The sequence below is a fragment of the Staurois parvus genome, unplaced genomic scaffold (assembly GCF_062004578.1).
Source record: "Staurois parvus isolate SC_StPar_1 unplaced genomic scaffold, SC_StPar_1.0 ptg000750l, whole genome shotgun sequence".
Classification (NCBI taxonomy): Eukaryota; Metazoa; Chordata; class Amphibia; order Anura; family Ranidae; genus Staurois; species Staurois parvus.
Window position 1 is genome coordinate 1,569,229 of NW_028318546.1, and position 23,697 is coordinate 1,592,925.

General features: G+C 42.1%; 1 protein-coding gene across 2 annotated transcripts in view; it reads left to right on the plus strand.

Annotated features, from left to right (window-relative positions):
• The window catches only part of LOC149445018 (putative cation-transporting ATPase 13A5), a 133,702-nt gene that overhangs the window by 26,602 nt on the left and 83,403 nt on the right, over window positions 1–23,697 (plus strand). For both annotated transcript variants that reach the window (XM_089654310.1, XM_089654311.1), the window contains exons 3-8: window positions 4,217–4,351; window positions 10,539–10,609; window positions 10,688–10,768; window positions 15,961–16,030; window positions 16,543–16,677; window positions 16,773–16,845. In XM_089654310.1, the coding sequence (XP_089510436.1) occupies window positions 4,217–4,351; window positions 10,539–10,609; window positions 10,688–10,768; window positions 15,961–16,030; window positions 16,543–16,677; window positions 16,773–16,845 (565 nt within the window). The remainder of the gene's footprint in view (window positions 1–4,216; window positions 4,352–10,538; window positions 10,610–10,687; window positions 10,769–15,960; window positions 16,031–16,542; window positions 16,678–16,772; window positions 16,846–23,697) is intronic.

Here is a 23,697-nt window from a genome sequence, read left to right on the forward strand (position 1 = left end):
GTTGCACATTGAAACTGTTGAGTAGCTCTGTTACATCTGTCAGAAAGGGAAGGTGCCATTTCAATTCTGCATCTTTGAGCTCTGGTACTTTTTTGTTTTTTGAAAGCAGAAACCTGTGGAAGTAAGTCATAAAAACATTTCAAAACTCTCCCTCAACTCAACCAATGGACTTCTGTGTAGTACAGAATATCTTCATGGGCAACATTTAGCTCAGACAGAAATTTCTGAAACTGTCTGTGGTTTAGTACATGAGCTCAAATGAAGTTAACACAAGATACCATAATCTTCATGACAAAGTCCCACTTCAGTGATTTACAACACAGCGCTTGTTGGTGGATGAGGCAGTGTAGGGCTATTGGACGCGAATGGCTGTATTTGTCCATGTTTTGGTTAATGCGTGCAACCACTCCTTTCATAGACACCACCATGCTAAGAGCACCATCGGCTGCCACACTGGCTAGTTTAGCCCAGTCCAGCTCCAAATCATTCACAGTTTGGCGAACCTTTTCATAGATATCCTCTCCTGTTGTTGTTCCTTTGATGCTTTTCAGTGCAGAAATCTCCTCTGTGACTTCAAAATAATCACTTGTCCCACAAATGAAAATTTGAAGTTGTGCAGAATCACAAATATCATTGCTTTCGTCGAGTGACAACGAGAAATAGCATTTTTTTTTAGTTTTGCAAATGCTGATGCAAATTGTCCCCCATTTCTTTAATCCTTCGTGTAATTGTAGGTCCTGAAAGGCTCACTGTACTAAATAAATCAGCTTTCTCCGGACACATCTCTTTGGCAACAGAAAGAAGGCATTCTTTAACATATTCTCCCTCTTTAAATGGTCTGCCAGTGCATGCTATGAGCTTGGCAACTTGAAAACTTGTTCGCAATGATGAAATATTTAGCTGCTTCTACACAAAAGTATGTTGCTAAGTTGTCAATCCATTTTTCAGTTTTAATATTTTATCTTGTCCCACTTGTCCGACCAAACAATCATATTTATCTTTATGTTGAGTTTCATAATGTCGATACAAATTGTATTCCTTGAACACAGACACTAAATTCTGCCATATCAGACAAATAACTCTTTGCTGTACTGCATGAAAAAGTTATCGTAAGCCCACTGTTCTCTGAATATCCTGCACTCTGAATCAATTTTTCTTTTTCTTGACATAATTATTTATTAGGAATTAAAAATTGCAATGAGTAAAATACCAATAAATACAGCGCTACAAAAATAATATACTAGCAATAATAACTTTGCCCATATAGAGACATCCAGAGATATCCAATAATAGCAGTTTATTAAAAGCAAAGAGATGACATAACCTAGGCCTAGGCCTATATTCACCACTCCGGCCCCAGCCAGACAGTTACAAAAAAAGCCACACTCCACTAGTTCATTAGTTTTACATACGCTATTTTTTGAGCGCTGTGCCGACAACACAATCTGTATGCCTCTGAATGATGTCACCACTGGCCAGGACTAGAGAGTATTTATCAGGTGATCACTCCGCTTGACAGGGAAGTACTGTGCACCTTCTATATGTGTGCCAAGTGCAGGGGCGTACTTGGCACACAGCTCAGTGCCTCTACAGACAGAAGAAGGTGGCCATTTATGTACTGGTTGCTGGTCCAGCCCAGCAAAAAATATTCATCATACAGACTGTACATTCGAGGCTTTGCAGCATCTCCCCTTCCCAGTACATTCTTGCACCCAGGTCACGTGCACGCCGCTCCTCGTTTCGGCTCTAAATGACGGGCGGGCCGGGTAAAGGACTTTGGCGGGCCATATCTGGCCTGAGAACCATAGTTTGAGGACCCTTGGTATATACCATAGTTGTAGACTCTATAATTTTCACAAAAACCAATTAATATTCACTTATTGGGATTTTTTTTTTAACAAAGACATGTAGCTGAATACATTGTGGCCTAAATATATGAAAAAATTTGATTTTGTTTTATTGGATATGTACTGTAACAGAAAGTAGAAAAAACATTTTTTTTTCAAAATTTTTGGTCTTTTTTCATTTATAAAATAAAAAATAAAAAACCCAGTGGTTATCAAATATCACCAAAAGAAAACTCTCTTTGTGTGAAAAAAAATTGATATAAATTTCATTTGCATACAATGTTACATGGCCGAGCAATTGTCAGTTAAAGTAGTGCACTGATGAATAGCAAAAAATGGCCTGGTCATGAAGGGGATAAAATCTTCTGGAGTTTAAGTGGTTAACAGTTTAATTTTTCCACTTTAAAAAATTTCAGGAAGTTGGTGTTAATATTACAAGATAACCATTGTAAGCCTTAATCTCACAAAGGTGTATGTTTTACATACTATATTATAAATGTCTGAAATTGTTTTTACTTTTGAAGGAAACACCAATCAGGATGTTTTTTCTTTTCACGGAAATTCAGATATTCAGACTGATAAGAGAAATGGAGGAGCTCAGCTATGAGGAAAGATTAGAGGAACTGAATTTATTTTTTCCTAAGAAGAGGAGATTAACGCTCGGTTCACACTACTGCAGGTGGAAGCCGCTGCTGGACCCACACTTCATTCCGCAGCTGCAACCACCCGCACACAAAACTTGGAACCCGCTGGTGGGTACCAGTAATCTGAATGGCACACCACCCACACTGGAAATTGTTCCCAGTACAGGCTGCGATTTCTGGAAAGGTGCAGGGACCTTTTTTCCTGCGCTGGAATAGATTCCCTCAAGAACTAGTTCTGGTCAGTTCAGTTGAATATTTTAGCCCTGGTTCACAATGATGTGATTTCTGATGCGTTCCAGAATGCATGGAATCAAACAACAAGTGAAATAACAATTCGGATGCGATTCTAAAAAGGGTCTTGTGTGACATTAATGCAGACTTGAATATAATTTGCATATTTGTCCTAAGATAACACAATTCCAGTAGTTTTCTTCAAGTTTTTGCTTTGTTCCTTACCTCCCATCCCTTTTAGAGAGAGAGAGAGAGAGAGAGAGAGAGAGAGAGGGGGGGGGAGAGAATAGCTGACTGTATCCGAATCACTTCTCCTTGAATTTACACTACAAAGCAGATTCAACTCGCTCTGCATCAGTGTGAACCTTACAAAAGGTAGGCTTACAAAAGAGCTGGATGCATTTGAAAATGCACAAAAGATAACCGGATACTAACATTTATTGGTAACAACACCAGGTGTAGTTCATACAGGAAATATCTGATTGCCTCCTGGGGGATCAAGAAGGAATTTTTTTCCCCTCCCTGAACCAAACTGGATCATGCTTTATTTTTTTTGCCTGGATCAACTGTGGGTATAGAAATGTGCATATTGAGGTTTTCTATGCGGTTGCTTTTTTTTGTTGGTTGAACTAGATGGATTTGTATATTTTTTTATTCTGACTAAATATGTAACTATATTCACAAAAAAGATCTGATAATCTTTTTATTAAAGTAAATTTATGGTCACAGTCAGGGGCGGACTGACAACTTATGGGGTCCCCGGGCAATAGGGGAACATGGGGCCCCTGTGTCCTTGCCCAAACTAAAAAAAGCCTATGAAAAAGGTACTAGGGGCATTTCATGGGGCCCCCTAATGACCCCGGGCCCTCGGGCAGTGCCCGAGTTTCTAAATGGTCAGTCCGCCCCTGGTCACAGTATACGCTATTATTTGATAGCATCAGCATTGTAATAACAATACAAACAAATTCAATATAAGTTTACTTGAAAAAAAAAACCTTTCCTGTAGTGAGTTCTGCCTGTCTGCTGGCCATCTCTTGCCATACCTTCATGGATTCTCTGCGTGCTTTGCAGCTTCTCTTCTGCTGTTTTCTTTCAATTTCTAAGGACTACATATCCCATGGTACCTTGCTACATACAAGATGTGATTCCTGAACTGATTCTGCCTTCCTCCTACATAGTTTACAAGGCAGGCTCTATGATTTCAGCAGTGTGACACAGCAGTACTTACTCACATGGCATAGTGAATGTGTCACAGAATTCAAGGTAAAGTTAAATGTGTGGGGATCTTCACAAAGTAAGTTTACAAACTTCAAGATCATTAAGATTAATAGTTGAAGGCTAGGAATAACTGAAATACAATGTAGAAATGAATGTATGATTTTACATTTTGACCATAGATACACTTTAATAAATGACTATACTGTTGAAATGAAATTAGTTTGGGGCATTCTCTACTACAGAGCTAACAAATAGTATGCAATGTTTTTTCACCAGGATGATTTTAAGAAATACACAAAGAAAAAAGTGCAATGGATACAATCAGACTGGTCCCATACTATAGCTCATCCTCACAACGTATCACAAGAGAACTCCAACCTACATAAATTATTATCGAAGCCTGAGCAGAAGGTAAGCAACTAAACAACTCTTTTAGCTGGATGGCAGCAATCTTGCATTATATTGTTGGGGTCCTGAATTCAATTCCCACCAGGTATGCTCCCTCAAGAGGGTAAACACACAGTTGAATGCGATTAACTACTGCTACATGTTAATCATTGTTCTTCATCTATCAGAATACATATTATTACTGTGTATAGCTAAAAAATACCCGAAGCAAAAATGTACTTCAGTAGAAAATAATGTATAGCAATTTACACTTAAACCAATATATAAAAACCAGTAAATGGAATAAATTAACCTCAAATGGTAACTAGTAAAAAAACAACGGTAGCTGCTGCTTTAAGGCCCCATGTACATGGGACACTTCTGAACGATGGAAACTGACTGCTGGAAAACGTAGGTTAAAAAACGACTGTTTAGCCGCGTGTGCATAACGCGTTTATGCGTGTTTGCGTTTAGAAGCGTTTTTTTAAAGATAAGCACAGGAGAACCTCCCAAATGCCAAGAATGCACTGAAAAGTGGTAAATTATTAATTATTTCAGACTGTTTCAGAGAAATACAGAGAGTAGAAGCAGAGAGAGCAGTATGTGTTGAGATTATCTTAGGTGTGCATTGCTCATTAACATTTCTTTTGTTTCCCAGGGTGGGAAAGGTGTCTGGTGGAGTGAGTCATTAAGGCCACCTGGCAGGGGGTCTTCATGAGGAATTTGAGGTGTGAATGGTCATTAACATATTTTTTGTTTCCAAGAATGGGAGATGTCCGAGGTGTGAATTGGTCATTACAATGTGTGACAAGCTTGGTAGGAACATCCTGTGTTCAGTGTTTTGTCCATTTGAGTACCCTGAAAACGCTTTGCATGCATTTTTCACAATGAAAAAAGGCTCTGGACAGCATCGGGAACTGGAAAAGTTCAAATAAAACATTTTCAAACGCACATGCTTATAAACGCGATTTGCCACATTTAGCCGCTTTTAGCCACGTTTTCAAGCATTTTGCGTTTGAAACACTGATAAAATTGACTGCTGCACGCAAGTTTTCTGCGTTCAAAAAATCTACTGTAAGCTCAAATTCCTGTAAACTACTGTAAACGAAGATTTGTACATGGACACATATGAAAACATTAGGGTGAGTTCAGGGGCTGCTGTAAAAAAGGCTCAGCAGCTCCTAAACGTGATTTTATCAGCTGCAGTGTACATGAGCCCTAATAGTATATGCTTTCCACATACCATATAACAGATGTATGAAAATAAAAAACTGATACAATCTACAGCTTTTTCTTCAACCCCGGGCCCCTTGACCACAATAAGGGGAAATATTGATTTTCCTCTGGGAAATTCTGGTACTTTCTTGAGTCAGGAGTGGCCTCATAAGGATGTTCTTGCACATCACTTCTTGAAAGGCGCCCCTCGTAAATATGAAATCTTAATGTCAATATCACTTACTAAAACATTTTTGTTTTGGACATATAGACAACTTCGACACTCCTTTTTGCATCTCATCCTGCAGCAACACTGTGGTCCAGACAACTCACTCCGTTTGAAACTGTATGTACACGGAAACCGGCACAGCGGCATTTAATTTCCCTCATTTATATTCTACTTTTGGAGGACCCTTCCCCCACCCAGGACTCAAGTTGCCTTGTGTGGGAGAGGGACCTACAGAACTCTTTTCAAGATAAGGACTGGGACACCATCCATGAATATTTGCATAAAGGCTCCCTGAATGTTGCCATTCAAGAAAACTCCTATAAAATTGAAACCAGGTGCTATAGGACCCCAGCTCTCCTACATAAAATGTCCCCCTCTATACCTAACAGCTACTGGAGATGTGGGAGATATGAAGGTACCATGCTTCACATCTGGTGGTTCTGTGAACTACTTCAACCTTTCTGGAAAGAGGTAGATGAACTTATCTCACATGAGTCTACATACACTTTAGACTTCACACCAGCGCAATTCCTTCTACATCACATGACTTTACCTAAAAAAGACCATCATAAGTCCTTGGCTATGCACATGGTGAATGCGGCAAGACTTCCTATACACTGGTGATCTACACATGTTCCAACAATCAGGGAATGGTTTGCTAAACTCTCCTAAATAGAGGAGATCGAAGAACTCATCCATATCTCCCTAGTGTGAATATAGAAATTTATGAAAACATGGCTTTGCTGCACTGATTTCAGAACGACTGAGTGCTTTCAATTTTACTGACTTGCATTTTAAGTGCTGTGACAAGTCCTTGCCCTGCTGGGAACGGATAACTGGGCAATGGGAATGGGGCATTAGCCTTGGCCCTCCCAGACCCTAACTATATCTTTCCCCTAGACTTCCCTCACCCATCCCCCCCTCTCCCTTTTTTATACACCCCCCTTTTTTCTCTCTTTCTCTCTTTTTTCCTGCTTCCTTTCCTTTCTCTGTCCCCAAATGCAAGTCATATTGATTTTCCTGAGACCTATACTTGAGGATTGAAAATTAAAAATGTTAATGACTGTCTTCTGGATTACAGTCTTGCTACCGCTCTTACTTTTGTTTGCAGTGTAATCCGAAAACAGGATTTTAATTACTGTAATTTTGTCTTTGTCTCACTCCATGGTTGTGATGATATTTAACTGACAGAATGCTCATGCAAATCATGGACCTTTAACTAATGTTTATAATGTTTGTAATGTATGGGTCCTTTTTTACTCCAAGTAAACATCTTTGTGGAAAAAAAACTGCGCTTACCCTGCTAGTATGTGAAAATTTCATATATTAACTGGTGAAAAAATGATACAGACATCAAAAGATTCATGTATCAGTTAATACGAAAAAATACAGTGTTCGTATACTTAAGGTGCTATTTCAGTTCAAATCAAAGTGCAGTAGTGCAAGATTAAAGCGCAAACAAATGTGCTGTAATTCTTCTTAAATAAAGTAATTAGTGCTCCATGCAAATCCATTCCAGGCTCTTCCAGTCCATGGGAACACCCGTGTCCCCTGCAGGGACCAAACTCACCAGAGGTTGTTGACCCCCCTAAGCCTATACCAAGGAAGGTCAATAAGCCCTTTGTCACAGCTCCACTGTGTATCATGCCATCATCCACAGTACCAGTACTTTCAAATTCACATGACCCATTAAAGGAGAGGAAGCCAATCTTCCTTCAGTTGAATTTGGTAGGGGCTTTATGGCTTTTTTTTTTGTATTGCACTTCCTTCTGCCCCAGGGCTCAGCTGTGGGACCAATTCTTTTTATCCTTCATCTGCCCATGCACCTGTATAATCGGGCCCATTTCCCAGATTATACAGATGCATGGGCAGATTAAGGTTAAAAATAATTGGTCCCACAACAGAGCCCTGGGGCACCCCATTCACAACTCCAGACCATATTGAATATACGCTATTTATCATCACCCTCTGGATGTGCTCCTGTGGCCAGATTTCTATCCAGGAGCGATCCCTATTGCTAACCAGTCAACCAGTACAGATATTTGGACCTAAAGGTTGTCTATACATTCATCAAAGGAAACTGGCTGCTACTACTCCAAATGACAGCTCAAAATTTGTAATTCTGCCAGACGCAGGAAGGCACGTTAAAACATGAAATGCATTAACACTCATTAATGCACATGATAAAGCACACCATTTTACCAATTTTTTTAATGCTGAAAACTCCTGTAAGAGAATAAACTTTTTTAAGCTCATACTATGCATGAGGTCTTAGTCCCAAATTAGGTGAAGTTAATATCAGTCATAATATACTTGATGAAAGCCAGTAAGACATAACATACAGCATGCCTAGTTGAAGCAGGGTTCATTATACTGTGATAAACTTTTAAACAAGCAAAGTTTAGAACCTTGGCATTGTTTCTGAGAACCTTGAGATGTATGCCAGTGGTGGCTGGTGGCCTTGATTTTTTTCTATGTTATTAGTTATTCTCTTGGGTCCCCCCGCCAGCACTTCTGTCCCCTCCCCCTTGCTGAATCAAAATGGGTCACACAAACCATGGCTCAATATCGCCCCCTGCTTTCCATTCAATGGCTCCCACTGTTGTATCTCAGCCAATGTGGAGAGAGAGACCTGGGAGAGCCACTGTTCCCCCACACTTCTCTGGCTGAGATCAATCTCAGGTAAGTATTGGGGGGGGACTGTGGCGGGGGGGGGGCTTCACACTGAAGGTTTTTTACCTTCATACATAGAATGCATAAAGATAACAAATCTTCACTCTTTATAACCACTTTAATTTTTTGTGGTTAAAGTATAATTAAAGGCAACGTTTTAGTTTTGGATAGAGTGGAGATGAATCAGAACACTAATCAATGGCGACACAAACTATAAAAACCCTTCCTATTCTATCCAAAAGACGGAGAAAAGTTGTGTTTGGTTTCCTCTTCTGAAACTGTGCAATTTGCATATGGAAACATCGCAGAACTGTATGGGTGTGAGAGTGCAGAATTGAACAAAATGCATACTGTGATAGGAATTGAGCTCCCAGGTTCAAACCAAATTTTGCTTGTTCGAAGGTTCGGCATATATCAAAACTCCTATGGCAGTGGGAAGTGATTTTAGCAGCTGTATTGCTATTGCTGTTAAATGTAGCATTTTCCCTTCATGATGTTTGCTTATCCCCACCAATCCATTCAGCTGTCAGCAGGAAATTCCCATCTGACAATAATGGGGCCTCCCGATACCAGAGATATGAATGAATAAGGTGTACAGTCACAAAAAAAATAAAACAGTAAATAATATCACGACACTTTTTGACAAAATCTTGATGACCACGTAATGAATAGTGTGGCAGCAAAAAGAGTGGACTTCACACTGGATTCCCTGTGCTGTTAGCATGCTCCAACAGTACTGACTGCCAAGGAGTTGATAAGAAATATAAAAACCCTAAAATGCCCCACAAAGTTAATTTCATTGTCAGTCTTCTTACCCAGAGATTAAGATCCATGTCAATTACTATGAATGACGTCTGCTGACCCGGCAAAAAAAATCTGTCAAATCCTGACACGATCTGCTTCAGTTGCTTCGATCACTGCAAATGACATGTCTTGGTCCCCAATGTTAAAAGTGAACAAAAGGGTGTGGTCTATTTGGTGATGTCACTGACCAAAATATGGGCATGATCATATTTGATCAATGAAGTCGTGGGGGAGGGTCTGGCAAGGATTTTTGGGGCTGGAGTTACTTTTTTCTTAATTTTTGTGTACGTGGTTCCTCCTTAAAATCTATACCAGACCATCATCATTTATTTTTATGAGGGTTTCGCCGCTTAACGCCTTGGTGCCGAACATACGCAATTTAGTGGCCCCATTGGACTGGGCTTTTTTCCGTAGGGCCGCTAATTTGCACACCTGCCTTTCTGCTGGGAGCGCACCACATGGTGCGCTCCCAGCACAAAGACCGAGGTGTCAGTGAGAGCCCCAGGTCCCATTGTAATGATCGGGACCCAGAACTCCCGATTCCAGGTCACATGATCGATGTGAAAGCCTCTGATTGGATATCACAGTCACTGTGAAGCCTCCCCTTGTTTGCTCTCTATGAATGGAGGAGAGAGATACATTGTATCTCTTTCTGTTCTTTCAGAGAAAAAAAAATTGTAAATAAATACAAATAATAAATAAAAAATAAAATAAAAAAATAAACAAAAATACCTAGATCAAGGTTTGATATAGGTCAGTGCCAGGGTTGGTGTTTGGGTCATGGTTAGAGTCAAAGGTCAAGGGTCAGAGTCAAAGGTCAGGGTCAAGAGTCAGGGTCAGTATTTTTTTTTTCAGTATTTTTTTTTAAATTAGTATCAGTGTCAGTTAGTGGCATGTCAGTTTTCCTTTGATAATAAAAAAAAATTCAGGAGATATCCATTATCATTTACCACCAAATGAAAGCCCAATTTGTCCTGGATGCACAAAGTAGTTGTGATGATATGTATATATCAGTATATTGCAAATAGATATTCGTTGAATGGAGCATGTGTCAAAGACTGAGAGTCAAATGTCACTTATATTCAAGCCATAGTAAAGAGTACATAGTGGTTCATATTTAAAGAAAATCTGCCCTAGTCACAAGTTCTCTCTTCAATGTATATAAAACTATATAGGGCATGAGTTTATATGTTTACGTATTTATGTATATTACTCTTGTACTAAAGTATATACAGTATACAGTACCTATATTTTCCTAAGTCTTATAATTAATTGTGAATAATTTTGCAGGTGCGTTGCATCAGGGTACAAAAAACTCGCTATGTTTGGAATACACTAGAAGGCAGGTTTCAGGAAGCTGGGTAAGATTTTTGCAATGTGTTATTTTTGTCAACATCATTTTTGAATCAAGTAAAAATGCGTTTTCTCATTTGATTTAGAGTCCTGGAAGGAAACCTTTCATGCTCCGATATTCATAAAAAATATGGAATGGGTTTAAGTAGCAAGGAACAGAATGCCAGGTATGTTGACTATGAAGCAATTAGACCAGATGTAGGCAGCCTTTTGGAGGTGGAGATCTACAAGAACATCATGGAAGAGAGAAAAAGATCCTAAGGGTTCGGGGCCTTTTCTCTTTAAAGAAATTAACTGTCAAACCAATAAAAAGATGGCATGAACAATACTATGGGGATGATTTACTAAAGGTAAATAGACTGTGCACTGCAACTGCACTCCAAGTGCACTTGGAAGTGCACTGCAAGTGGAGTTGCTCTAGATCTGAGGGGAACATGCAAAGAAAATAAAACAGTATCTTTGCTTGCCCATGATTGGATCAAAGAAATCAGCAGAGCTTCGCCTCATTTCAGAGCTTCCCCTCGAACCTAAAGCAACTGCGCTTGCAATGCACAGCCTTTTTACCTTTAGTAAACCAACACCATAGTGTTTCATAATATTTTTCTCTGCCTCCCATCACATCACCCCCGACAATAGTGTCCTTTTGACCCCCTGCACATCACCCGCCCCCAGTAGTGTCCTGTGCCCCCTTCACATCACCGCCCACAGTAGTGTCCTCTGTCCCCCTTCATATCCCCCCTTACAATAGTGTCTGATGTCCCCCCACATCATCCCCCAAAAAAATGTCCTCTTCCACCCTTCACATCATCCCCTCACAGTAGTGCCTTCTGTTCCCCCCAAATCACCACCACAGTGGTGTCTTCTGCTCCCCCCATAGTTGTGTCCTATGCCCCCCACATCACCCCCCACAATAGTGTTCCCCGCTCTCCTTCACATCACCCACCCACAGCAGTGTCGTCTGCCCCTTCCACATCAATCAATTCCACACAGCAGTGTTCTCTGCTTCCTCCATATCAATCAATCAATCCCACACAGCTGTGTCCTCTGCCTCCTCCACATCATGCCCCACAATGGTGTCCTCTGCCCCCACCCCCACATCACCCCCCACAAAAGTGTCCTCTGTCCCCCCATCACCTCTACAGTAATGTACTCTGCCCCCCTCACAGTAGTGTCCTCTTTCCCTTCATAGCGGTGTCCTCTGCACCCCCCCCACAACCACAGTAGTGTTCTGTGCCCTCCCATACAGAAGGGTTCTCTGCTCCCATTAAGCGGTGTCCTATTCCCCTCTGCCCCCTTGTAGCAGTGTTCTCTGCTTCCCAAAGCAGTGTCCTCTGCTCCCATATCAGTGTCCTCTGCCCCCCGAAGCAGTATCCTCTGCTTCTCCCCACAGTAGTGTCCTGTGCCCCCCAAAGCAGCATCCTCTGCCCCCCATAGCAATTCTTTACATCATCCACACATGCAGACACATAGAAATGTCATGTTCAGCTTTACAGCAGAGCAGAAGCGGGAGGCAGCACTATTCTGAATGGAGGGTGGGAGCTGGAGCTGACAGAGTTAACTTTTCATAATAAAAATATGGTGATTGGTTGCTAGGACTGCCCTGTGCCTAGAAATCAATCACCTGCTGGTTAACCTGAAATATTAACTGGTGCAGCTCCTGCCCTCCATCCACAACGATGTTGCCTCCCGCTCCCTGCTCTGCTGTAAGGATGAAAGCGGTGGAGGCTGGGGAGAAGGAGCAGCACTGTGCTGCACCCTTCTGGAATAATCATGATCTGCACGTCACCTGGATGGGTAAATCGCAATCAACAGGTTGCCAACCCCCAATTTTAGACTATGTGCAAATTTTTATACTTTTTGTAATGGCATACTAGGCCACATTTAAAGTCCAATTCCAGGATACATTTAAAGTGTATCCCTAGGCAAATAATTTTTTTTTTTGGATAAAGTGGGGAAGGTAAGATACTTCTCATTCAAGATTTTATTGCTGTCCCACTTCTGACCATTGTCATTGAGAAAGGACATGAAAGGAAATCCAAAACGTTATAGTTTTCCACAGAAAAGAGGTAAAGGGAAAATCTTCTAATGGGGACAACTATCTGGATGGAGAATTCTCCTCACTTTAGGAGATTTTTTAACTTCCTGCTGCATCTCTGGGATAGGAAATGAGAGGGAAATTTGTGCACAAATAGATAAATAAATAAGTACATAACGTGGCAGGGGTTTTAACATTTCCCTATTCTATCCAAAACTTAAAAAATGGCTGTAGAAACACTTTAAAGGTTAAGTTCACCTTAATTTGGGTGTAATGTGTAACATGCTCCAGATTCGACCCTGCATCCCCTGTGACAACAGTGGGCTTGGATCATCTCCCCGCACCCACTGTCACATTTTTAAAATAGAGAACTACAAGCACCGTCATCCATTGCAGTGCATCCATTGTAAATAGTCAGCCCGTATTGAAGGTATGGGCTGAAAACTGCAAAGCTTGTCTGTAGGAACCTGACATTTACCTGACATTTACCTCTAACCACAAGTCACCAAAGATCCATTATCTCCTGCGCTCAAAGACTCAGATCAAACAGGCGTTAGTGACAAGCAGCGTGTTGTGTGTTCATCCGCTGGTGATCAGAGGTTGTGCAGCTCTATCATGAAGCTGGGGAAGCTTAATAAAACTGTAGAGGAAGATGAAAGAAAAAGTGCACAAACCTTGCGCATTACCTCAATCGAAAAGGGGGGGGGGGGTGAAGGCTAACGCATTTCGAAGGGTGCTCCCCATCAGAGCTGGGTTGAGCAGATAGAGACTTCAGTATGGCAGAGTTCCCATGGCAAGGAGATATTCAGCCACTGAGTGTCAGTATTACAGCAGTTCAGCCTGTTACAACAGAAACAGGCTGAACTGCTGTAATACTGACACTCAGTGGCTGAATATCTCCTTGCCATGTCACCCCCCCCTTCTCGATTTACCTGTAACCCTGTTTGGATTATGGTTACTTATGCCTGTTATACCATCACTTTGTGAGTATATTTCCTTAATAATAAAATTAGTCACTATTTATTGAGGTAATGCGCAAGGTTTGTGCGCTCTTTCTTTCATCTTCCTCTCTAACCACAAGTACCTGATCCCTAAGTATTATGTACTTTCACAATGACACACAATTTCATGAGTATAAGATTTCTTTATGAAATGTTTCATTGTGTAGTGTTAGTATTCTGCACCAGTTCTTGCACAAACCTTGCTGTAAATGTCCTTAGCAGCTAATATTTTAAAATTATTTCCAGAAAAAAATTATACTGTGTGAGTGTTTTCAACTAAATTGTTGAATGGCAATGTAATCATCTATGTAATAAAAGGATTATAGATGATAACATGTCATGGGATAAAACTCGAAACTGTGGAAATCAGTGAGAGTTGGCAAGTGCATGAAAACGTGCCTGTGAGTATGTTTGGATAGAAGCTATTTCATCATTCCTGCCTGGAACATCACAGATAAATCATTTACCACAGACACAAACAGCATATTTACCTTAGATGGTATTCATTATTAAACACAGTACTTCATTTTTATTTAGTAAAATAAGTCAAATGGTTTTAACAATAACTAGCTAGCCTAATCGCGTGCAACCATACATTAAAAGACATTAAGGCATCATGTCTTGTTGTTTAAGTATATATAAAGCCAAAACTTTTTTTGCCTTTTAGGCTGAGTAGGGAAGGGTTAAAACTGTCAGTTATTTCTTAGACAACTGTGTCTAGTTAGGGAGGTTTCCCTGCACTTCCTGTCTTGTAGACTAAACAGATAGTGACAGAATATTCCAAAAGAAGGAAATCCCCTTCTAGAAAGTTTTTACAGAAACAAATGTCCCCATTGGAAGATTTCATCTCTATATTCTGTTTTGGTGACAATTTAGAATTTTGGATTTGTCTTCACTTTTATTCCCAGTGACAGTGGTATTCAGGACAAGTAGTGAGAGGTAATCTCCTTACTGTGGATACAGACAGCATGAAAATATGATAGGGGTTCTAACCCCTCACAACTTCATCCAAAACCAACCCAACCTAACCAATGTTCTGTCCAATACCACACAATAGGCAATCCATCTCTTGTAAATCTTACAGTTATGCTTCTATTAAACTTTTGAATTGGAATGTTCTAAATATACAAGCCTATATACCTATGTCAATGTCCTCTGCATCGCTGAAATCTATTTTTTTTATAGGTTGATTGGGTTGGCCCTTTCTCGTGTATTAAAAATAAACAAACAATTGAGTTTGGTCAAGGTAGATAACTTAGGTGAATTACTACCTTGTAACAAAAAGTTCTGTGCTCAATCACCCAGTTGTAACAATTCTTTAATTTCTTGTTATTGACGTACAAACATCAAACAGAGCTATGTAGATCATCGATCAGTCTGCTGCTTTTGTGTTCTGCATTTAGTCCTTTTCCATAATGAGCATACTTGTCAAATAGACTGTGTACTGGGATATTGAATTGCAAGATCATGATAGGAAGACATATGGTGATATACAGAACAGCCAGGGGCAGACTGACCATTCGAGCACTCAGGCACTGCTCGAGGGCCCGGGGTCAGTAGGGGGCCCCTGGTACCTTTCATTGGCTTTTTCATGAGTTGTCAGTCCGTCCCTGAAAACAGCATTCATTAAATTTGTACTGTTAGAACTGTTTTATGCAATCGGTAGCAGAGAAAGGTACAGGAGCACTAATCAACTTAATACAAACAGGCTGGGTCCCAGCCTCTGACAACCAGCCTTTATCAGGTAGTAGAAAGCTCTGATGACAATGCACACCCTGCAACAATACCACTTCACTGGTGACATCACCTCCGGTCTATAACAACATGTTTTGATTGGATACCGCCAATCTTTCTCAAGGAGAAAGATTGAGAAAAATTGCGGTATCCAATCGAAACATGTTGGTATAGACAGGAGGTGATGTCACCAGCAGTGGTCGGGGCCCAGCCTGTTCATGATAAGTTGAACCTTTTATTAGGCACACACATTCTTGCACTGCATGAGCAACATTAAAGCAACACAGCTCAGAAGCAACATGCAGCTGGCAATATAGAGTGAGTGTGTTGTTTTATTGTTATACATGTCATTTTTTTCTTTTATGTTTACACTAATGATTTATGTGCGAGAGCTTCAGGAATTGTTTATAATGTTTGACTTATTCTGCTTTTGGAAGATTCTCCTAACCGACTGCCCCACAGATCTTTTCATCCACTTGTTGCTATCCTATTTGTGCATGGCTCATTTATTATCTTTTTTATGCAAATTTGTTTGTGCATTAGGTTTGTTGCTGTCTTTTTCATTGCTTTCCTATCTTTAAACTTGTAGGCAGCAGTTATGTGGACCAAACACAATAGAAGTAGCAATTGCTCCAATATGGAAACTGTTCTTTAAGGAGGTAACATAGCTAATCCATTCTGCTGCTGTTTTTTATTGATGTTTCTTGAATCTCGGTGGAATGTGCATATGGTACAAAGCTACTAATCTTTGAAAACAGCATTAGATACTGTAAAGAGAAAACACTACATTTACAACTCTTTCCCCTTGTCATATTCCTTATTGTCATTGATTGACTGGAAAGGTATAAAATCCATGTAGTTTATTTATGAATCTAAAGAGCAGTAAGGGTTTTTTTTTGAAATTATGTTCACATTTATTTGGATGTAATATAAATAAAGGGTATTTTCAGAACTTTACATAAACCTACCATTAGTTACTTGTTTAAATAAAGTATACAATCAATGTCATTCTATATGAATGTCAGTTAGGGACTTAAGAATGTAAGCTCCTGGAGGGCAAGGACTGATGTAAATGCACAAAATATAGGTAAAGTGCTGTGTAAATTGTCAGGACAATATAAGTGCTTCTAATAAGATATAATAAATAAACTCTCTATATATATTTTAACAGATTTTGAACCCATTTTACATTTTTGAAGTTTATTCGCTAAGTACGTGGCTGGCAACCGGATATATCGAATATTCTATGGCCATATTAATTATGACCATCTTGTCTGTTCTTGCAACAATTTACTTGCTAAGAAAGGTAAGCATAAATATGTTACTTTGAATTCCATGTTTTTGTTTTATTCTAAATACGTAGTTGGTAACTAAGTTATTTGATTTTCTTTACCTTTGTAGCAATCAGTTAAATTGCATCAAATGGTGGAATCACATAACAATGTTATGGTGTCTGTCTTTCAGAGAAAAGGAGGTAAGACATCCAAATGGCACTCCAACTTATCAGCTGAAAACAAAACAAAATACAAAATGAGTTTTGTCAAGACTGATCCAACCATGTAAAGTAGTAGCCAAACTCTTCTAATCATAGCTATTCTTTAAGCTTAATGAGGGTGAAAACATTCCACAGAACCTATAAATATGCAGACTCTGTCTTATCAGCTTACAAAGCAGGAACTTCAGCAATCCATTATCAAGACAAGTTTTTAAGGTCACTAGTTACACTTAGAACATGTTCAAACCTCTCCATGCTCATAACCATGCAACACTTGGTATATACAGGTGAAACCCAAAAAATTTGAATATCATGCAAAAGTTCATTTATTTCAGTAATGCAACTTAAAAGGTGAAACTAATATATGAGATAGACTCATTACATGCAAAGCAAGATAGTTCAAGCCGTGATTTGTCATAATTGTGATGATTATGGCTTACAGCTCATGAAAACCCCAAATCCACAATCTCAGAAAATTAGAATATTGTGAAAAGGTGCAATATTCTAGGCTCAAAGTGTCCCACTCTAATCAGCTAATTAAGCCATAACACCTGCAAAGGGTTTCTGAGCCTTTAAATGGTCTCTCAGTCTGGTTCAGTAGGAATCACAATCACGGGAAAGGCTGCTGACCTGACATGTGTACAGAAAACCATCATTGACACCCTCCATAAGGAGGGAACACCTCAAAAGGTAATTGCAAAAGAAGTTGGATGTTCCCAAAGTGCTGCATCAAAGCACATTAATAGAAAGTTATGTGGAAGGGAAAAGTGTGGAAGAAAAAGGTGCACAAGGAGCAGGGATGACCGCAGCCTGGAGAGGATTGTCAGGAAAAGGCAATTCAAAAGTGTTGGGGACTTTCACAAGGAGTGGACTGAGGCTGGAGTCAGTGCATCAAGAGCCACCACACACAGACGGATCCTAGACATGGGTATTCCTCTTGTCAAGCCGCTCCTGAACAACAAACAACGTCAGAAGCGTCTTACCTGGGCGAAAGAAAAACAGACCTGGTCTGTTGCTCAGTGGTCCAAAGTCCTCTTTTCTGATGAGAGCAACTTTTTCATCTCATTTAGAAACCAAGGACCCAGAGTATGGAGGAAGAATAGAGAGGCACACACTGCAAGATGCTTGAAGTCCAGTGTGAAGGTTCCACAGTCTGTGTTGATTTGGGGAGCCATGTCATCTGCTGGTGTTGGTCCACTGTGGTTCATTAAGTCCAGGGTCAACGCAGCCGTCTACCAGGAGATTTTGGAGCACTTCATGCTTCCTTCTGCAGACGAGCTTTATGGGGATGCTGACTTCATTTTCCAGCAGGACTTGGCACCTGCCCACACTGCCAAAAGCATCAAAACCTGGTTCAATGACCGTGGGATTACTGTGCTTGACTGGCCAGCAAACTCGCCTGACCTCCCATAGAGATTCTATGGGGCATTGCCAAGAGAAAGATGAGAGACATGAGATCGAACAATTCCATAACACCTCAGCAGTGCCACAGGCTGATAGCTTCCATGCGACGCCGCATTGAGGCTGTAATTGCTGCAAAAGGGGCCCAAACTAAGTACTGAGTACATATGCATGCTTATACGTTTCAGAGGTCTGATCTTGCTCTATGTGCAATCCTTGTTGTATTGATTGCATGTAATATTCTAGTTTTCTGAGGTTGTGGATTTGGGGTTTTCATGAGCTGTAAGCCATAATCATCACAATTATGACAAATTACAGCTTGAACTATCTTGCTGTGCATGTAATGAGTCTATCTCATATATTAGTTTCACCTTTTCAGTTGCATTACTGAAATAAATGAACTTATGCACAATATTCTAATTTTTCGAGTTTCACCTGTAGTATGTCAGTTGCTAATCATTTGGAATAACACCATAAAGCATATACAGTAAAAACCAACATACATCTGTGCTATAGAATGCATAATGATCAAGTACAACTTTTCTGTGCATTGGGATGCCTGAATTGTAAAAGATAGTGCAGTCATTTTTTTGTGTGTTGAGGCTTTTTAAGTGCTCATTCAAAGTGAATAGGAGGCATTAATGCAAGATGTGTCAAGGCACATTTAAAAAAAAAAACTATTACCAAGTGTCTTAATTCACATGGAATGGTATGTACAAGCCCTTTAGCTGACCCTGTTTCTAAAAGCTTGAATGCAGCAATTCTGTGCACCAGAAGGGCAGTATGCAGTATAGCCACCTTTTCAGATGCCCATTTCTTATATCTCTCCTCTGTTCCAGCACTGCAGCCTCAAAAAGCCTGTTTGGCATTTGAGACTTTTGTGAATGCTGGATGTCTGTATCACATTCTGGTTTCTTCCTCTGACCCCCTATGTCACTGCAGGGCTCAGCACAACAGTGCTTTCTATTATTAGACTACAAATGGCTGACAGACCAAAATATGGGTTCAATTGTTCAAAGAGAGGAATAAAGTGTAATTTCCCAGTACCTTACAATACCTGCATACTGTATTATCTGGAGCCGCACAGTTGCTTTTTACGTTCTAACACATTTGTTTTGAAAAATAATGTGTCCTATAAAAGAAAACTACAGGGGTTGGACAAAAAAATGGAAACACTACATGGTTTGCAGGTATGAAAGTGACGACATGTTTTGCATTGAAAACAGAAGTGATGTAACATTCTTTTGCTTCTGCTGTGTGTAGAGACACCTAGATAACAGGTGGGAAGCCTCATGTTCATCCTTCACTGCATTCTTCTTGTAATATGGAGTCAGGTCAGAGCTTACTGAGCTTCAAAGAGAGCATATTGTTGGTGCCCACTTAACTGGTACCTCTGTGACTGCCAAGTGACTGGGTTGCCACTTTTTTTGCTGTGTCACGACATACAGTATCAAAGGGTATGGCAGCATATACAGTTTCTGGGAAAATGTTGTCTGATAGGCATAAATGTTGTCGACATGGTCAACTGACCAAAAGAGACAAAAGGATAGGTTCAGTCTTCACGGGACTGAGATTGAGCTCTGCAGTCACTTTTGCAGCAGTTGATTTTTTATTCTGGCTCATAATCCTGCTCAATGTCCTTTTGTTTCTTTTGATGAGTTGACCATGCCGATCGCGCTAATGCTTATCAGACAATGTTTTCCTGGAAACTGTATATGCCATCATAACCTTTGATACTGTACGTCACGACACGTCAAATAAATTGGCAACGTCATTCACAGAGGCACCAGCTAAGCGGCCACCAAGAATTTGCCTTCTTGAAGCTCAGTAGGCTCTGACATGACTCTGAAATTGCTGAAAATGGAAATAAAAGAATGTTATATCAATTTCGCTTTCAACAATAAACATGTCATCACTTTCCCCCCCTGCAAATCATGTAGTGTTTCAATTTTTTTGTCTAACCCCTGTATATGTATAACCAATGTGTTCAGGTTTAGTGCATGCCGGGTCAGTGTGTATTAGTTTTCTTTACTATAACGCTATTACTAAATTGCGTAGCTGTCCTTTTGAGCTGCCTGATGTAACCAAACATTTCATTTTTTCTTGATTGTCTTCATGATCGATTTCTTTGGACTCCTCTTCTAATTCAAGGCAACCTCTTAAGGTGTATCTCTAGGCAAAATCTATTTTAAAATTGTGAATAGAGTGGGGAATTGTTAGACCCCTTGTCAAGATTTGATTGCTATCTGTATCCTCATTGGGAAGATTCATCTTATCTATTTATCCTGGTGACCACTGTGTCAAGGTCCTACCTTTTCCCTGAGGTTATGTTACTCCATGTGCTGGCGTCCATCTTGGATTCTGCTGTGCATGGTGGGAATCCTTTTATGCCTTCAGGTCTCTGAGGTCCACCCCCCAGAGGGGCGTGGCTGATGACATATAAGCCTGTGGCCCGCACATGCTCTTTGCACTTGTGTCTTGTGTCTTTGTGTTGCTATTACTCTGTTCTGACTCGTGACTCTCCAGGTATCTGATTCGGCTTGTGACTTGACTATTCTTTGTATTCTCCTTTGATCTGATCCTCTGTTGCTGAACCCGGCTCGTGACCTGTGATTCTCGTCTGCTGTCCTGTACTGTTTTGTCCTGCTGTTGTTGACCCCGGCCTGTCTGACTACTCTTTTGTCTCTTCCACCAGCTACACGCCATTGGCGGCGGCCATTACCGCAGCTGAGGTGTCTCGGGGGCCGCGACCTGGTTCCTGGCTGCGTCAAGTCCATCCCCACCATCAGGGGCCCTGGTGAAGGGCAGCCTGGGACTTAGACTCTGCGCCCTGAGGGACTTCGGTCTGTGGGTGGTGGTTGTCGTCAGCCAGTGCATTACATTGTTAGGCCTGCCTGTCCGTTCCTCGGCTCCTGCCCTGACATTACACAAGTGCCATGAACCCTGACGGTGCAGGCACGCCTTTGCTCCCAACGCTAGTCGCCAGACTCGATCAACAGGATCACCTGTTGGATCAGTTCGCTCAGGCGTTGCAAACTCTGCTTGCACGCACTGCACACCTTGCTCCTGGTGCTATTAGGCCAGTAGTCACTCCGGTGGTCTCTCCCGCTGCTTCTCCGCCTATTGCGTCCACCACCTCGGCGGCTGCATCAGCAGCACCCATAGGTATGACTGGTTCTGCCCCTCTTCCACAGCGCTTTGGGGGTGAGCCGAGTCAGTGTCATGGGTTCCTCAACCAGGTGGGTATTTATTTTGAATTAATACCCCACGCCTTCCCGTCTGAGAGGTCAAAGGTTGGGTTCCTAATTTCACTACTCTCAGACAAGGCCTTGGCCTGGGCAAATCCCTTATGGGAGAGGAACGACCCGGTGGTTCAAGATTTTTCCGGTTTTGTCGATGCCTTCCATAGGGTATTCGACGTACCGGCTCGTTCCGCCTCGGCGGCCAAGCTGCTCATGACCATGCATCAGGGTTCACGGACCGTGGCCGAGTACGCCATAGAGTTTCGTTCCCTGGCAGCAGAGGTCGGTTGGAACAATGAGGCTCTGGTGGCTGCGTTTTCCCATGGTCTTTCTGACACACTGAAGGACGAGATTGCAGCTAAGGAACTGCCTGTGGTGTTGGAGGAGATCATCTCTTTCCTGATCCTGATTGACACCAGGCTCAGGGAAAGGCCTTCACTCAAGGAACGCCTGCGGACACCTTCCAATCGACTGGCACCTGCGTTTTCTGTCACACCCGTTCCTCCCTCTCCTCCCACGCCTCCTGGGGATAGATTGTTTGGTGGTGAGCCCATGCAGCTGGGGTTTGCTCGCCTTTCCGAGGGAGAGCGGGCCGCTCGGCGTCAGGAGGGTCGCTGCCTGTACTGTGGTCTTGGTGGGCACTTTCGGCAGTTCTGTCCGGTCCGTCCGGGAAACGCTCGCACCTGAGATCCTGTCGGGGACAGATCTTGGGTGGAGTCTCCTCGTCCCCGGCGTTCCTCAGAGATAAGCCACTGATCACCGTTGTCCTCTCTTGGGCGGAGGGCTCGGTGACGGCCCAGGCGTTGGTAGATTCTGGGGCCGGCGGGTTGTTTATGGACAGCTCGTTTGGTGCCCAGCACTCCATTCCCCTGCAGGCTCGAGTTACCCCATTGGTTCTTGAGGCGATAGATGGCAGGCCCCTGCAACCACCGCAGGTTACCCACGAGACTGTGCCAGTGGAAGTAGCTATTGGGGCTGTTCACAGGGAGTTGGCCTGTTTCCAGGTGATTTCTTCTCCGCACTATACGGTGGTTTTGGGGTATCCCTGGCTCCAGATGCACAATCCAACCTTCAATTGGCAAACAGCCGAGATTCTCTCGTGGTCTCCACAGTGTGGGGCCGGGTGCATCCGTGGGCCGGTTAAAGTGTTGTGTGCCTCCTCGGACTCTGCATTGCCCACTGATTATGGGAAGTACCAGGACGTGTTTGATAAGGTACGCGCTGGTGCCTTACCTGCTCATCGTCCTTACGACTGCGCCATATCCTTGCAACCCGGTGCCACTCCTCCGCGTGGCAGGGTGTATCCTCTCTCGGTTGCGGAGAATAAGGCCAAGGAGGAGTACGTTGCGGATGCGCTTTCCCGGGGGCACATTATTAAGTCTACTTCCCCAGCAGGAGCGGTCTTTTTCTTTGTAAAGAAGAAGGGTGGTGAATTGAGGCCTTGCATTGATTATAGGGGTCTTAATCGAATCACCACTAAGAATGCCTACCCGATTCCCTTGATTACTGAGTTGTTCGACCGCCTTAAGGGGGCAACAGTCTTTACCAAACTTGACCTTAAGGCGGCGTACAACCTCGTACGGATCAAACAGGGGGATGAGTGGAAGACCGCGTTTAACACCAGAACCAGTCACTACGAATACCTGGTGATGCCCTTCGGGTTGTGTACTCTGTTCTGACTCTCATGACTCTCCTGGTATCTGATTCGGCTTGTGACTTGACTATTCTTTGTATTCTCCTTTGATCTGATCCTCTGTTGCTGAACCCGGCTCGTGACCTGTGATTCTCGTCTGCTGTCCTGTACTGTTTTGTCCTGCTGTTGTTGACCCCGGCCTGTCTGACTACTCTTTTGTCTCTTCCACCAGCTACACGCCATTGGCGGTGGCCATTACCGCAGCTGAGGTGTCTCGGGGGCCGCGACCTGGTTCCTGGCTGCGTCAAGTCCATCCCCACCATCAGGGGCCCTGGTGAAGGGCAGCATGGGACTTAGACTCCGCGCCCTGAGGGACTTCGGTCTGTGGGTGGTGGTTGTCGTCAGCCAGTGCGTTACATTGTTAGGCCTGCCTGTCCGTTCCTCGGCTCCTGCCCTGACACACTGTTACCAAGAAAGAAAATGAGGAGAAATTCAACATTTTAGAGTTTTCCCCACATCAGGAAGTGAGAAAAAATCTTGTTTCAGAAACAACTC